The sequence below is a fragment of the Cynocephalus volans genome, chromosome 2 (genome assembly GCF_027409185.1).
Source record: "Cynocephalus volans isolate mCynVol1 chromosome 2, mCynVol1.pri, whole genome shotgun sequence".
NCBI lineage: Eukaryota > Metazoa > Chordata > Mammalia > Dermoptera > Cynocephalidae > Cynocephalus > Cynocephalus volans.
Genome location: NC_084461.1, coordinates 165,081,752 through 165,098,305, shown reverse-complemented (window position 1 = coordinate 165,098,305; position 16,554 = coordinate 165,081,752). Strand labels below are relative to the sequence as shown.

The following is a 16,554-nucleotide window of genomic DNA, read 5'->3' as shown; positions in this document are numbered from 1 at the left end:
TGGTGCCTGAGAAAAGGACTTAGAAGACTTTCCGTTTGTCTGCCCTTCACCCTTGAGAGGTCCCACACCGAAAATAAAAACACTCAACGTCAACACCGTTGGTTTAAATTAAAACAATTGGCACAGTTGTGTACACATCATAACTGAGGTGTTGGGGGTCACTTTAAATCAGCGATGGACGGAGGACGGAGGTGCAGGCCAGCAGTGAGGCGAGGGCTGCACCGTCTGTAGAGAGTTTAATCACCGCAGTACAACTGACTAACAGCTCGTTTTTGCTATGTGCCAACAATTCTAAATACGGAAATGTCAGTGATAAAACACCGTGCCACAAAAATTGTGTTGTTCCAAGTTCTAAATAATTTCTGCAGGTATGATTGCACTTTAACTATATGTATGTGCTTCAATTTGGTACTTTCCCCCCTCTTTTTTGGGGGGGATACCTTTTCTTACTTATTTATTAATAATTGTATTCTATCTGGAAATTAATTCAGAAGCTCCCGCCACTTGGACTCAGCAATGTGCATTTTTGTTCAGGTATAAATTCCTATTGATTTAGAAACATTGCGAGCTTGGGGTTTGTTCCCTGAGCAACAACTCTCTCCAATCCCTATGTTTAAGTAATTGGTTAAAAATAAGCTGTGATAATACAGTGACTTTAAAGATCAAGTCGACCTCGACTTAGTCTTACTTTTATTTTTCTATGTGATAAACACATGAAGTTTTTATCTGTGTTTAAAATTTAAAACAGTAAAAAAAAGTGAGCACTGTGAGATTAATATTTTCTATTGGTAAAGTGCGAATTTAGTTCATATATCACATGCTACTAAATTTGAATAATGTTAAAGTTGAAATGTACTCTTCCTTTAAACTGTGTTTTGAAACTGTAGCCTGAATCAAGAAAATAATGATTACTATGATTATTACATGATTATAATTATAAAAATAATTTTGTTGTCTAATGTGTGTGGGGGGGGTGTTGTTAAAAATTACCCATTCCAGGTGTCAACTATTCTAGGTTCATATTTGTCTTAAATCCCAACTAATTTGCTTTCCACTTCCCTTTCTGGGAGCCACTGACTGCCATTCAAGAAAGGAAGACAGGTCTCCCTAGCTGGGTCCTACTTCACAGCAGCCATAAGAGCAGTCGGTGCTGGGCTTCCAGAAGAATCCTGGGGGTGGGAGAATGGGACCCACTAATAGCTCCAGCCAGCCCCTCTCCTAAACCTCTCCAAGGCTGAGCACCTCCCACTCCCATGCCTTCCTGGCCCCTGTATTTGAGGAGGCCTTGTTTGGGAGGATCTCAGAGCACTTTGGTCCACAAGCTGGACAAAAGTCCAATCTGCATTCTAGAAGGAGGGGTGGGCTCAGGAAAGGGAAAACCTTTTGAAAACTGTGCTCTGAATGTGTTCTGGTTATGACCACACCTGTGACACCTGCATATTATTCAATCCAGACTTACGTTTCCAGAATGCATGAACTGTCCTCCACCCCCTGCCATGGAACTTTGTCAGCTGTTACCCAGTGAGAGAAACTGAAAGAGTTTCTGTCCCTTCTATTTGCAGTGCTGCAATGTTTCAGGTTCCAACCTCCAAATGAGAGGTCTTCGGGAAAGGCCTCAGCCTATCATACCCACAGTCACTCGCCGGCAGCAGCATCGACTGCACGTCCCGGCAGCTTCCAAGCTGGTAACAACACTCACCTCCTGCTAAGGACAGAATCATGTGTCAGACTGTTGTATCTGCTTTGTTTCTAATTCTTGCAGAAATTTCAATTTAGGAATGAGGAAACAAGCTCAGAGAAGGCCAGCAAGCTGCACAGGGTTGCCCAGCTAATGACACGAAGGGCAAGTCCCCATGGAGGGCTCTCAGAGCGGACTGTTCTGGAAACCTATAGAAAGGAGCTCAATCCTCCCCTGTGAAATCTTTTTTTTTTTTTTAGTTGTTTAATTATTATTTTAATTGTGGTAAAATACACGTGACTTGAAATCTACCACCTTAACCATTTTTAAGTGCACAGTTCAATGGCATTAAGCACATTCACACTGCCATGCAGCCATTTCCACCATCCATCTCCAGAACTCTTTTCATTCTGCAAAACTGAATCTCTGTCCCCATTAGCAATAACTCCCCAGTCCCCTTCTCCCCCAAATCTTAAGTACTAGCAGACACTGTTATTCTCTCATCCCCATTTTATGGATGAGGAAACCGAAGCATCGAGAGATTCAGGAACTTTCTCCAATCACAGCTTGCATGTGGCAGAGCTGTGGTTCAGGGCCAGGCACCAGGCTCCAGCAGCCCAGCACTTCACCACTCCACAGCCACAGGGACACTTAGTGGTACCATGTTATCCTGTCTTCTCTGCTGCTGAGCCTGTCTAGAAGGCCAAGAAACATGGCCCAGAAGGTTGAAGCAGGTCACAGATATGTCCTGGTAAAGGCAGAAGGGGCTCTGGTCCCAGCCCCTTCGTCCAAATTAGAACAGAAGACATAAAATTATCCTGTTCACACATGGCATGATCTTATATGTAGAAAACCCTAAAGATTCAACAACAAAAAAACTGTTAGAACTAATAAACAAATTCAGCAAAGTTGCAGGATATAAAATCAACACACAAAAATCAGTTACATTTCTATACACTGACAGTGAACAATCCAAAAAAGAACTTAAGAAAACTCCTATTTATAATAGTATCAAAAAGGATAATATACTTGGGAATAAACTTAAGCAAAGAGGGGAAAGACCTCTTCACTGAAAAGTACAAAACATTGCTGGAGAAAAGTTAAAAAGATAAATAAATGGAAAGACATCCTACATTCATGGATTGGAAGAGTAGTAGTACTAAGGTGTCAATACTACCCAAAACAATCTACAGATTTAATGCACTTACTATCAAAATCCCTATGGTGTCTTTGTTAGAAATAAAAAAATCCATCCTAAAATTCACATGGAATCTCAAGGGACCCTCAATAGCCAAAACAATCTTGAAAAAGAAACAAATTTGAGGCCTTCTACTTCCTGATTTCAAAACTTACTACAAAGCCACAGTAATCAAAATGGTGTGGTGCTGGCATAAAGACAGACCAATGGAATAGAATAGAGGACCCAGAAGTGAACACGTGTATATGGTCAAATAATCTTTGTCAAGGGTGCCAAGACCACTCAATGAGGAAAGAACAGTCTCTTCAACAAATGGTGGTGGGAAAACTAGGTATCACCTGCAAGAGAATGAAGCTGGACTTAGGTCAAAAGCACAAATAGGCTGGCTGTTTACTCAGTTGGTTAGAGCACAGTATTACAACACCAAGGTCGAGGGTTCATATCTCCGCACCATCAAATGCAAGGAAAAAAAGAAAAGCACAAATAAGTACAGGATGAGGAAGATAAGGCATAATAGTAGCAACACAACCAGCAAAGACTTGGCAGCTACAAGTCAGCAGGACGCTCGAGATGGGCTGGGAGGGACATCAGAAACACCCGAGCTCTCGGCGATACAGGGTGAGAGTGGTGGGGGGTGCTGTACTCTGCCCTGGACACACCATGGGGCAGTCCCATCAGTTCCAGTCTGCATGCTTCAGGTGGACAAAAGTTGTTTGTGCACATCTTTAGCACAGTGACCAGGATGGCAAAGGCATTCAAAGTCACATCCTATAAAAAAGAAGTATCTGGAATGTTTAGCCCATAGGTGGTAGATTCGGGAATCAGACAGAACAGAACTAAATCCTGGTTCTGCTTCTTATTAGATGCAGCACATGGGCAGATTCCTAACCTCAGTAGCTCTTAGCTGTATTATTGTCAAGGCCAGTGCTGAAAAGGTAAAATACAATTTTACCTTTTGATTTTGTAGTTGTCATACACAGGGACTCTGTGTCCTTTAGTAAATTTCATTGAAGAGTCATCCATTTAAAATGTATATCCAATGGTCTTCACTGAACTGCCAATGAGTTGCTCTTTATCAGGGTCCAAACATTACGTGCAAAATTTATCATTTAAATTTAATGCTCACTTTCTGTGAATGTTTATCTATAGGTGTGCATCCCAATTGGAGGCAGAACATACATGATCAGGATTAAGAATAAGTGATGACGTATTCTGAGTAGATAGCATGTTAGAACAGAAAAACTCCAGGCAAGCAACAGCTTGTATGTGTCTTCTGTTAGGTGGTTTATAACCTGAGACAGTTCTGTTCTGGGTAATCTTGGTAGATCGTACACTTGCATCCTGACTGAGTTCCTCTTAAAGAGCTTGGTTTTAAATAACCTGTAGGTGGTACTGTGCAAGAGTCTTACTTTGGGGATCCAAAATACAAGTTATTTTGTAGTTACTTGGGTACACCAGGCTTCCCTGTGAGGAGTGGTCTCCACAGTGTCTTCTAGGATGCGAAGGCTGGCTTTCCACATCTTGAATTGGGGTTCATGGCATAGCCCTCGGGGAAGAAGCATGTGTAAGATAGACTTGCTGGTGAGAACACTGGACAGCTCGGTCTGGTTTTTCATAGAAGTGGAAATATCAGAATGTAACAGCTTAGAGTTAGGGTGACCATACACTTTTTCATCCAAACTGGAACACTTTTGAGAGTGAAGTGCTGTGGCGGTGGGTGTGGGGGGGACAACACACCTAAAACAGGACTGTCCTGGGAAAACTAGGATATGGTCACCCCAAGTGGAGTCCTCTAGGGAGAATATGGCCTGTCAGGAGCAATTTCACAAGGATTCAGAGTTTTTCTTGTGTAGAGTGATGAATTTTCATAAGAATGAAAGTTGAGAGAGAAGGCTGAGACTTTCCACTAGGTAAGCCAGTTTGGTTTTGACAGTTCTATCAATCTGTTTCACATTTTCCAAGTCTGGGAAACATGGACCTAGACACAAGTAGTAAAATTTTAAATGACCCCAGCAGCCCGCCAGATGGCTAAAAAAAACTTGTCCTATAAAATGAGCCTCTGTCTGTGCGGTGGACTGTGGGTTCCCCAGGGTGGTGGTGCAACGTGTATTTGCAACAGGACTAAGAGGTGCTTTGGGACAAGGCAGAGACACCACCCCATGTGAAAACACACACTTGCTTAGGAGGACATTTGGTAAGTACCCCAAATTTGTACGGAGCCAGAGGTGCTGGCTGATGTCTCCATCACCTTCACAGATACTCTAGGGTGGTGCTGGTTGCAAGCGAGACAAATAGCCGTGCAAATGAAGACAATAAAATTTCTCTCCAGTATTTTTGTGTCCAGGTGCTGATTCCTTTCTAGCAAGTATATCTCCCCCCACCCAGGAAGGAGTATGTGTGTTGACTGAGGCACCCCCAAGTGAAAAATCAAAGGTTGTGGGGATTCAAAAACCTATGTCAGGTTGTGAATTTGAGGCTGGATCTTGAAAACAGCAACAAAAACTAAAAACCAGAGAAAGGGAATTTTTATGAAGGTAAAACTGTTCTGTATGATACAGTAATAATGGACGGGTGTCACTAGACATTTGTCAAAACCCGTAAAATGTAGAACACAGTGAACCCTAACTTAAATACAGACTTCGTTAATAATGTTCCAATATTGGTTCATCAGTGATAACAAGTGTACTCCACTAATACCGGATGTTAATTATAGGGAAACTGTGTGTGTGTGTGTGTGTGTGTGTGTGTGTGTGTGTGTGTGTGTGTGTGTGTGTGTGTGTGTGTGTGTGTGTGTGTGTGTGTGTTGGGGAGGGAGGACGTGGGGGAATTCTGTACTACCCAACAATTCTTCTGTAAATCTAAAACTACTTTTAAAAATTGTCTGTTCATTTTAAGGTTTTTTTTTTTTTTAAGCTGGAGGAGAATCGTCAGTCTATCACGATCGCAGCAAGTGCTCTGGAGAACAGAGGCTGTCCCTCGCCCTGGCTGCACCACCACCTCTGACGGGGGTTTATATGCGCACGGCAGGACACACTGTCCCGTCACCGGCGCGCGCCATGGGAGGACAAGCCGTGCACGCTCCCGGCGGCGCTGCGACCCGAACGCCCCAAACCCGGGAGGGCCTTCCTCCGCTCTGCGCTCCGCGGAGCCCGCTCGGCGCCGGGTGGACGCACCACGCACGGTCGGGGCCCGTGTTCACGCGCATGGCACTGTCACTCGGGACCGTGTGCACGCAGCAGCGCGACCCCGCGGGACGGTTGTTTCATAAACACGACTAGCCTCAGCATTAACCTAGCATGTCATTAGCAGTGTTAAAATGCATCTATTTGTCCTGTGTCATCTGGGTGTTGTGAAGAATGCAAGCGTGCATAGGGACAAAAGTTCATAAGCTCAAACCACACGAGCACATACGTGGGGAAAGTGAAGGAAAATGGTCAGGGCCCCTCACATGTTCAGAATCTTGCCGAGCATTTGATGTAAATATGCACGTGCGCCCAAGTGTTCCTTGGCTATTGCCTCATGAAATTGTGCACGTGCACCCAGGTGTCCGGGGTTATAGACTTAAATATAAAGGACGAGTGGCTCCGATCCACGGCACCTCTACCCCTGGGATGCCCTGGGAGGCCACCACCACCGATGCCGCCAGATCTGCTGTTGCTGTTGAGGACTGAGCTCCTGTCGTCTGCCAATGGCTCCCGGGATCTTTCCCAATTACCTAGTGTGGACCTGCGTGTGAGGGGTCTGGGGACCCAGTCTGTACAGTGGGTTTGAAGGGTCTGAGTCTAGTCCTGAGGATACAAATGAAACTTAATATAACTAAAATAATGAAACATTTTGGCTTTAGTTACGATGCCTAGCCATACAATTGGGTAGTCAGATAGCTTTACAATTGGCTACGTTGTCAGGAGTCCCAGCAATTGGCGTAGCTGTTGGTGTAACTTTACAACATACTTTCTCTTTATTTACAAATTTAAGATTTCGTCTTTGGAAAATTTCCAAATACATAAAGACTACTCCCTAATAACCTCAGTTGGTTAGTTGAAAGTCTCAAACCAGTTAGTCATTATCTTAGAAAATGTATTTTAAGTTGACATTAAAGAAAATATAATCACTGTTATTAAAAATTTGTCAGAGACATGCAACATATTAAAACTTACCCAGACAGTAAAGCTAGAGTGATTCCATAGGTTCATGTAATTTGCAGTGTTTTATATAAAGACACTACTTGTTAGAGCTCTTGTTAAATACACATGTGTATATTTACATTCTTAAATATTTGGTGTTAGCAACAATAACCTATTTGACAGGTAAATGGAATTTAGAATATTCTACTTAGTTAAGCTTGTGGTAAGATGATAATTCTAAAGTCCTGTATAAGCTAAAATGTTATATTTATATTTCACGCTGTGACAATATCAGAGAAAATATATAGCTATCTCTTTAACCAAAATTCACAATTCGGTTTTAAGTGAACTTTAAATGTGGGTTTTTATGTAACTCTCTTGATCTTGTTTTTACTGAGGAGTATTAAAACTTTCAAAATTTTACTTAAATGATTTGCATTTCTTTGTTCCTTGTAATTCATCAGTAGGAACCTCTATTAAACTAAAGTTACATTTTTCCTTTTCTGACCCAAAAACTTTAAAGAGACACATAATATTAGAAAACAGGAATACTTTCACACTTCTAGTAATGACTTAGTTGTTTATACACAGTTGTAAAACTTGTTTTTATTTTATACTAATTAGGGTAATATATACCTTTTAAAAACCATCTTAACCATTAAGTGTAGTTATAGATGTTAAGTAAATTCACATTGTTTTGAAAAATATATACTTTCGATGAATGTTTTAATAACTAAATGAACTTTTAAAAGTCTTCTCATTTTGAACATCTCCTTTTCCAAGAAGGAAACTATAGGATGTTTCAGTCTCCAGAAGACTGATAATTATTTGAAATATCTATACAAGTGGTTATGGTACATAACTTGCAGCCTGACTCAAATTTTATGTTTTATTTCTGTCAGCTGGAGAGTTTTCCTAAAGGACCACACATGTATAGCATTATGCATCTTGGATGTAACTTCTTAAACTTTTTGCACTTTGGGGAGGCTTTGAGATTCTATCTTATTCATTAATGTTCTTTGTAACATCTAGAAACCATCAAAATAGGAGCTGTACTGAATCTGAAAGACTTTCCAGATGTGTTTGCAGATTCCCTTGGGAAACAGGCTATCCCATCTGTATTGCTACATGACTACGCCAATTGTCCGGGCTGAAGCAATAGCTATGCTAATTGTATGAGTAAGGCCATTCATAACTCAAGCCAAAACGTTTCATTATTTTAGTTATACTAAGGTTCCATTTGTATTGTCAGGACTAGGACGCACAGACCCTTCAAACCCATTGTACAGACTGGGTCACAAACCCCTCACATGCCAGGCTGGGTCACCAGACCCCTCACATGTAGGTCCACGCTAGGTAATTGGGAAAGATCCCAGGAGCCATTGGCAGGCGACAGGAGCTCAGTCCTTAGCAGCAGCAGCAGCAGCAGCAGCAGCAGCAGCAGCAGCAGCAGCAGCAGCAGCAGCAGCAGCAGCAGCAGCAGCAGCAGCAGCAGCAGCAGACCATTTTCCTATGTTTTCCCTACAATTCACCCCTTCAGGGTCCTTTACTGTACAGTGTACATGTTCAGAATCTTCTGTGATGTTCCCTTAGTGAGGATAACTGACCCTTGTATTCACATATTACATAATCCATCCCAACAGTCCCAAAATCTTGAGTTGGTGCTGAAACAAGCTAAAAAGTCCAAAGTCTCATCTGAGACTAAAGGCAAAACTCCTTTTAGTTGTGAACCTGTAAAGAGTCAAAAACAAGTTTATCTACTTCCAAGATACAGACAGACACTAGGTACACATTCCCATTCCAAAAGGGAGGAATAGACCAGAAGAAAGGAAAAACAGGCCCCAAACAAATCCAAAGCCCAAACAAGGCAAACATTAATCACACTGGGGCATCTGGACGCCCAAAACATTGGGCAGCCTCACTCCTACAGCTCCACCAGGTGTAGCCCATGAGCTGCCCTGGTGCATGCAGCTTTTCCAGGCCGTCGTTGCACACTGCCAGCAGCCCCACAGTTCTGGGCTCCTGGTGGCAGTCCTGCCATCCTGGCTCCCCTAAACCTTTCTGCAGTGGAGGCTCTCTGTGGGGGCTCCAACTTCACTTTTCTACTCCACATTGCTCTGTAGATGACCTCCACAGCGGCTCCACCCCTGCAGCAGGTCTGAGTCCCCTGGCTTTTTCATACATCTTCCAAAATCTGAGTGGAGCCCGCCATGCGTCCGCTGCTCTCATGTCCTGCTGCCTGGAGACTCAACATCACGTGGACTCCAACAAAGTTCTGGATCGTGCTCTCCAAAGCTGCTGCACAAACCACACTTGGGGCTGCCCCAGCCAGAGTGGCTGGGATGAAGGGAGCAGGTTCCTGAGGGCAGCGGCACCCCAGGTGTGTCTTCTGGAAAAACTCTGTTCTCCTAGGCCTTTGTGGTGGAAAGGGTGCTCTCCCAAACTTCTGAAATGCCCTCAGGGCTTTTCTCCCATTGTCTTGGCTATTAGCATCTAGCTGCCCCATCCCACGTTCCTGAATTACTTGAATCAGCTCTGCATATGCCTACCATTCGCTCACAGTCTTGGGCAGTTCTGCAGCATTCACCCACACAGTTCTAACAGATGCATTCACCCAGTCCATCAAGGAGTGGCTGCCCTGCCCCTGGGCATATCTGTGGCTATTCTGCTACCGCCACCACAGAGACAGGCAGGTAGTATCGCAGGCTAACTTTTCCTCCTTTTCACCAGGTGAAAACATACTTGAAATTCTGCAGGGCACCTGTCCTTGGGTCATCTGCCCATCTGCATGCAGCACTCTTTTCTCAGGTTTGTACAGCACCTGGAAAGCCATTAGGTTTAAGTGGCACCCTCCAAGCCATTTGCCTTCAGACAAATGCAAAGTGCGTTTACTATATCTCTTCTAAAGCACATTACACCATCCACCTTCTCAGGTTTAAGTGGCACCCGGTGAGCAATTTGCCTTTGGACAAACATGACTTGCTTTTACTACACCATCCACCCCTGGTCCCATAGCTGCAGCAGCCAGGGGCTCTCCCTGTTTCTGCTTCTTTACTGTTTCCCCAAGTCAACCAAATTGACCTGGGTATATGGGACATAGGTCATCTGTGGGTTGCCCCCCAGTCCACCTGGTCCCATAGGCTGCTCGTGCTTCACTTTCTGATGAGCAGGTCATTCCACCACCTCCCCCAATTCACCATTAGGTTTGTCATTGTCCTGATGTTGGTGTCAGAAGCAGGGATGACCTGTTGCTGTACTTCAGCCTCCAGGGCATGTACTCGCATTTCCAACCTGTCTGCTTTCTGCTGCAGATCTCGAAACTGGGCCACTTCATGAGGTTTCTGGTCCACATTGGCTCACAGCACAGCGAGCAACAGCCAGACCCTGGTTAACAGGAAAGCAGCCACCGGGCACCACATGCCAAGGGTAGCCACATTTCCTCCCCCTCCCAAGGGGTTAATGGCTCCTTTACCTGCTTGGTATCCTACCCATGATGCCGATTGCTGTGCTCTTTTACCTGCCCGAAATCCTGCCATGAGTACGCTGCTTGTAAAGCTACATGACTAACTATGCCAATTTTAGGGTTAGTGCAATAGCTACACTAATTGTATGGCTAGGCCTTCATAACTAAAGCCAAAACGTTTCATTATTTTAGTTACACTAAGTTTTCCATTTGTATTGTCAGGGCTAGGGCTCAGACCCTTCAAACCCATTGTACAGACTGGGTCACAAACCCCTCACATGCCAGGCTGGGTCACCAGACCCCTCACATGTAGGTCCACGCTAGGTAATTGGGAAAGATCCCAGGAGCCATTGGCAGGCGACAGGAGATCAGTCCTTAGCAGCAATAGCAGCGGCAGCAGCCTCTCAGAGGGTCCTGGGGGCACTGGCAGTAACAGCCTCCAGCAGCAGTAGTGGGCCTCTTCGTGCCCCCCACTGGGGCATCCCAGGGGCGGGGGGCACCATGGATCAGAGCCACTCATCCTTTATACTTAAGTCCATTACCCAAGACACCTGGGTGCACATGCACAATTTCATGAGACAATTACCAAGGAACACCTGGGCACACGTGCCTATTTACATCAAATGCTCAGCAAGGTTCTGAACACTTGAGGGGCCCTGACCATTTTCCTATATTTTCCCTACACCATCGATTCCACCTGCATCCGTTCTGTTCATTGTACTGAGGAGCTGCTTTGTCCACACAGCTGGTATCGCATGGATTGGCTAGTGTTAGAGGTTTCACAAATTGATACAAACTTTTAAAATAAAATTGAAGGTCTCTTAATTAGTTTAAAAATAGCTTTCAACTCTGCTCCTGACCAGTGTTTATGTATTACAATTTGTCCTTTCACTGAGGTGGGCTTCAGATGGGGACGGAGGTTTGGCAGCAGAGACCCACATTTGCAAGAGCCATTCAAAAAGGGGTGTTGGATCAGAGTCTGATCCCCTGTGGTGATTATAGCGGTAGGTGGAGGGAGTTTTCTTGAGCAGCATGGAAAAGGGGTGTAGGGAAAGTGAAGGAAAATGGTCTGGGCCCCTCAGATGTTCAGAACCTTGCCGAGCATTTGATGTAAATATGCATGTGCGCCCAGGTGTTCCTTGGCTATTGTCTCATGAAATTGTGTATGTGCACCCAGGTGTCCTGGGTAATGGACTTAAGTATAAAGGATGAGCGGCTCTGATCCATGGTGGCCCCTGCCCCTGGGATGCCCCAGTGGGGGCCACGAAGAGGCCACTACTGCTGCTAGAGGCTGTTACTGCCAGTGCCCCCAGGACCCACCAAGAGGTCACCACCTCTGCTGCTGGAGGCTGCTGCTGCTGCTAATGCTACTGCTACTGCTGCTGCTGCTGAGGACTGAGCTCATGTCATCTGCCAGTGGCTCCCAGGATCTTTCACAATTACCTAGAACATGAACCTGCATGTGGGGGGTCTGGTGACCCAGTCTGCACAATGGGTTTGAAGGGTCTGAGCCTTAGCCCTGACAATACAAATGGAAAACGTAGTGTAACTAAAATAATTAAATGTTTTGGCTTTAGTTATGAATTGCTTTAACAATACAATTAACCCAGCCGTACAACTGGTGCAGTTGTGTAGCTTTACAAGTGGCATTAGAGTGGCTATGGTTGGAACAGAAGTTTCCTATGTGACAAGACAACCATTGGACATGGGGCATTTTCACATCCTTAGATTCAAGATCCTCTGGAAAATGTATGATTTTGGTCATGTCAAGTCAGTCTTGTGAAGGCCATGGTAAGTTTCTGTTAACTAGTATGCTAGTTCCATTTTTCTAGTTAGTTTTGATAATCTTTCCCATAATGCACGAACATGTAAAAAGCAGGAGTTTCTTTGGTTAAAAAAAAAGAAAAAAAAATGTTTCCTTAGAACCAAAACAACCCATAGTGCACAAACAAACAGATGTGAACATTCAGTTCTTTGGCCTTTCTAGACACATTTCAGGTATTCAATACCCACATGTGGCTGGTGGTTATCACATTGGCATCACTGAAATTACTACTGAACAGTGGTTTAGACCATATTCTCTGAAACATGGCTTGACATATGTTCAGCATTAACCTCGTGATAATTTGTGTCTGCTGCCGCCGCCGTCTCTTCCTCCTCCTCCTTTTTGCGACAGCTTTGTTGAGATATAATTCACATACCCTAAAGACACCAATATAAAGTGTACAATGCAGTGGTTTTTAGTATATTCACAGAGCTGTGCCACCATCACCGTAACCAACTTTAAAACGTTTTCATCACCTCAGAAAGAAATCCCATTTCTTCTAAATGCTACCATTTTCTTTAGGTGCCATCTCCCTTTCCCCCCATACCCTGGGCTCTAAGCAACCACCAATCTACTTTCTGTCTCTATAGATCTGCCTATTCTGGACACTTCATGTAAATGGATCATATAATACGTGCTCTTTGCGACTGGCTTCTTTCACCTGGCATGTGTGGCACATATCGGTAATTCATTCCTTTTTGTGACCAACTAATATTTCATTCTACAGATGTATCACCTTTTGTTTGTCCGGTCATCAATTGATGGATATTTGGGTTTCCATCCTTTGGCTATTATGAATTATGCTGCTGTAAACATCGATGTGCAAGTTTTTGTGTGGACATAGTTTTTATTGCTTTTGAGTATACATCTAGAAGTGGAATTGCTGGTCAAATGGTAACTCCATGTAAAGCTTTTTGAGGAACTGCCAGACTGTTTTCAAAGTGACCATACCATTTTGTGGTCCCACCAGAAACATGTGAGATTCTAATTTCCTCACCATCTCATCAGTGCTTATTATCTGGCTTTCTGATTATGGACATCTTCATCATTGTGAAGCGGTATCTCACTGTGGTTTTTATTTGCATTTTCCTGGTAACAAATCATGTCAATCATCTCTTCACGTGCTTATTGACCATTTCTGTATCTTCTGTGGAGAAATGTCTATTCAGATCTTTTGTCCATTTTAAAATTGGGTTATTTGTCTTTTTATTCTTGAGTAAGCATTTTTTATATATTCCAGATTCAAGTTCCTCATCAGATACATGGTTTGCAAATATTTTCTCCCATTCTGCAGATTGTCTTTTTGCTTCTTGATAGTGTCCTTGAAGCACAGAAGATTTAAATTTTGATGAAGTCCAGTTTAGTTTTGCTTTTGCTGCTCATGCTTTGGGTGTCATATCTAAGAATCCGTGGCTAAATCCAAGGAGATTTGACCCTGTGTTTTCTTCAAAGAATTTTATGCTTTTACCTCTTTCAATTAGGTCTTTGATCCATTTTGTGTTAATTTCTGTATATTGTATGAGGAAGGGGCCCGACTCCTTTCTTTCGCATTGGGCTTGCGGTCGTCCCAGCACCGTTTGTTGAAGAGATTTTATTCTTTCCCACTGAATGGTCTTGGCACCCTTGTCAAAATCAATTGTTCATACATGTGGGGGTTGATTTCTGGATTCTCAATTCTGCTCTGTTGATCTCTTTCACTGTCTTTCTACCAGCAGTACACTGTCTTGGTTACTGTTGCTTTGTAGTAGGTTTTCAAATTGGGAAGTGTGAGTCCTCCAACTTAGTTCCTCTTTTTTAACATTGTTTTGGCTATTCTGGGTCCCTTGCAATTCCATACAAATTTTACAATCAGTGTGTCAATTTCTACAAAGAATCTGGCTGGGACTCCGATAGGGATTATGCTGAATCTGTAGATCACTTCGGGGAGTATTGCCAACTTGACAATATTGTCTCCCTGTAGATGAACATGACCTATCCTTCCATTTACTTAGATCTTCTTTCATTTCTTTCAACAATACTTTGTCATTTTCAGAATAAAATCTTGTACTTCTTTTGTTAAATTTATTCATATTTTATTCTTCTGAGGCTATTATAAATGAAATTGTTTATTTTATTTTATTTCGTTTGACTTAATACAACACAGATTTATTATCTTGACAGTTTCTGTGGATCATGACTTTGAGTACATGTTAGTTGGGTCCTCTGCTCAGGATCTAACCAGATTAGAATCAAGGTGTCCATCAGGGCTGTGATCTTGTCTGAGGCTTAAGGTTCTCTTCCAAGTTCGCAGATTGTTGACAGGGTTCAGCTCGTTGTGATTGTAGGACTGAGGTCCCCATTTTATTTTATTTATTTATTTGGTGACTGGTGGTACAGGGATCCAAACCCTAGATTTTGGTATTATCAATACTGTGCTCTAACCAACTGAGCTAACTGGCCAGGCCCTATTTTATTTTTAAGTTGTTCATTGCAAGTATATAGAAATACAATTGATTGGTGTACTGATCTTCTATCCCGCAAACTTGTTGAGCTTATTTATTTGATCTATAGATTTTTAGTGGATTCCTTAGGATTTTCTACATTCAAGATTATGTCAAGTGTGAACAGAGATAATTTTATTTCTTCCCATCTAAACCGAATGTATTTTATTTTCTTGCCTAACTGCCATACAAGAACTTCCAGAACAATGTTGAATAGAAGTAATGAGAGTGGGCAAATGATTCTTGCCTTATTTCAGGTCTTAGGGGGAAAGTATCCAGTGTTTCATCACCAAGCACGATGTTAGCTGTGGGTTTTTATTGATACCCTCTATCAAGTTGAGGAGGAAGTTTCCTTCCATAGTTTGATGAGTGTCTTTTTTAAATCAAGATAGTTTGATGAATGTCTTTTTTTTTATAATCAAGAAAGAGTGTTGGATTTTGTCAAATGCTTTTTCTACATCTATTGAAATGATCATGTGGTTTTTGTCTTTTATTCTATTGATATGGTTGGTATATTACAGTAATTGATTTCCAGGTGTTAGGCCAAGGTTGGTCATGGTGTATAACCTGTTTCGTGTGTTGCTGGGTTTGGTTTGCTAGTATTTTGTTGAGCATTTTCATGTTCGTAGTCATAAAAGTATTGATCTGTAGCTTTTCTTGTGGTGTCTTTGGTTTTGGTATCACGGTAGTACTGGCATCATAGAATGAGTTGGGAAGTGTTCCTTTCTCTCCTATGTTTTGAAAGAGTTTGTGAAGAATTAGCATTGATTCTTATTTAAATGTTGATAGAATTGACCAGGATTTATCTGGGCCTGAGTTTTTCTTGGTGGGTATTTTTTTGATTACTAATTTAATCTCTTTACTTAGTGTAGTTTTATTCAGATTGTCTATTTTTTCTGGAGTAAACTATTTTTAGTAGTTCGTCTTTCTGGGAATTTGTCCATTTCATCTAAGTAAAAGAATTTATTGGTATATAATTGTTCATTGAATCCCATTATAACCCTTTTTATTTCTGTAAGGTTGGTAATAATGTCCCATGTGTTATTCTGATTAAATAATTTGAGTCTTCTCTCCTATTTCTTAATTGAGTTTTGTCATTTTTGTCGATCTTTTCAAAGAACCAGCTTTTCATTTCATTGATTTTTCTCTATTGTTTTGGATCCTCTAATTCATTAATTTTCACCCTAGTCTTTATTATTTTCTTCCTTCTGCTTGCTTTAGGTTTAGTTTGCTCTACTTTTCCCAGCATCTTAAGATGGAAGTTTAGGTTATTGATTTGAGATCTTTCTTCTTTTTTAATGTAGGCATTTACAGCTATAAATTTTTCTCAGCACTTTTCTAGTTGAATTCCATAAGTTTTGGTATGTTGTGTCTCCATTTTCATTTTCATTCATCTCAAATTATTTTCTAATTTCCATTTTGATTTCTCCTTGAATACACTGGCTATTTAGGAGTGTGTTGTTTAATTTCCACACATTTGTGAGCTTCCCAAATTATTTTCTGTTATACATTTCTAATTTAATTCTACTGTGGTTGGAGAGTACATATTGTATCATTTCAATCCTTTTAAATTTATTGAGGTTTTGGAGAGCAGAGTACTATAGCCGGAAGCAGGTAAGGCAGAACTGCGATGTTCCAAATCGAGAGCCTCGCACCGAAGCTGGACCCTGAGGAGATGAAATGGAAGATGTGTGAGGATGTGATCTCTTCCATACAGAATTTCCTCATCTACATGGCCCTGCTGCGAGTCACTCCTTTTATCTTAAAGAAATCGGAGAGCATATGA

The 16,554-nt window shown here is 42.2% G+C and overlaps 1 protein-coding gene across 1 annotated transcript; it reads left to right on the top strand.

Moving 5' to 3' along the window:
• Nucleotides 1-16,398: 16,398 nt before the first annotated feature.
• LOC134367299 (mitochondrial import receptor subunit TOM5 homolog) lies at nucleotides 16,399-16,554 on the top strand. The gene has a single exon (XM_063084018.1). It carries the CDS (start codon nucleotides 16,399-16,401, stop codon nucleotides 16,552-16,554), a length of 156 nt encoding a protein of 51 aa, XP_062940088.1.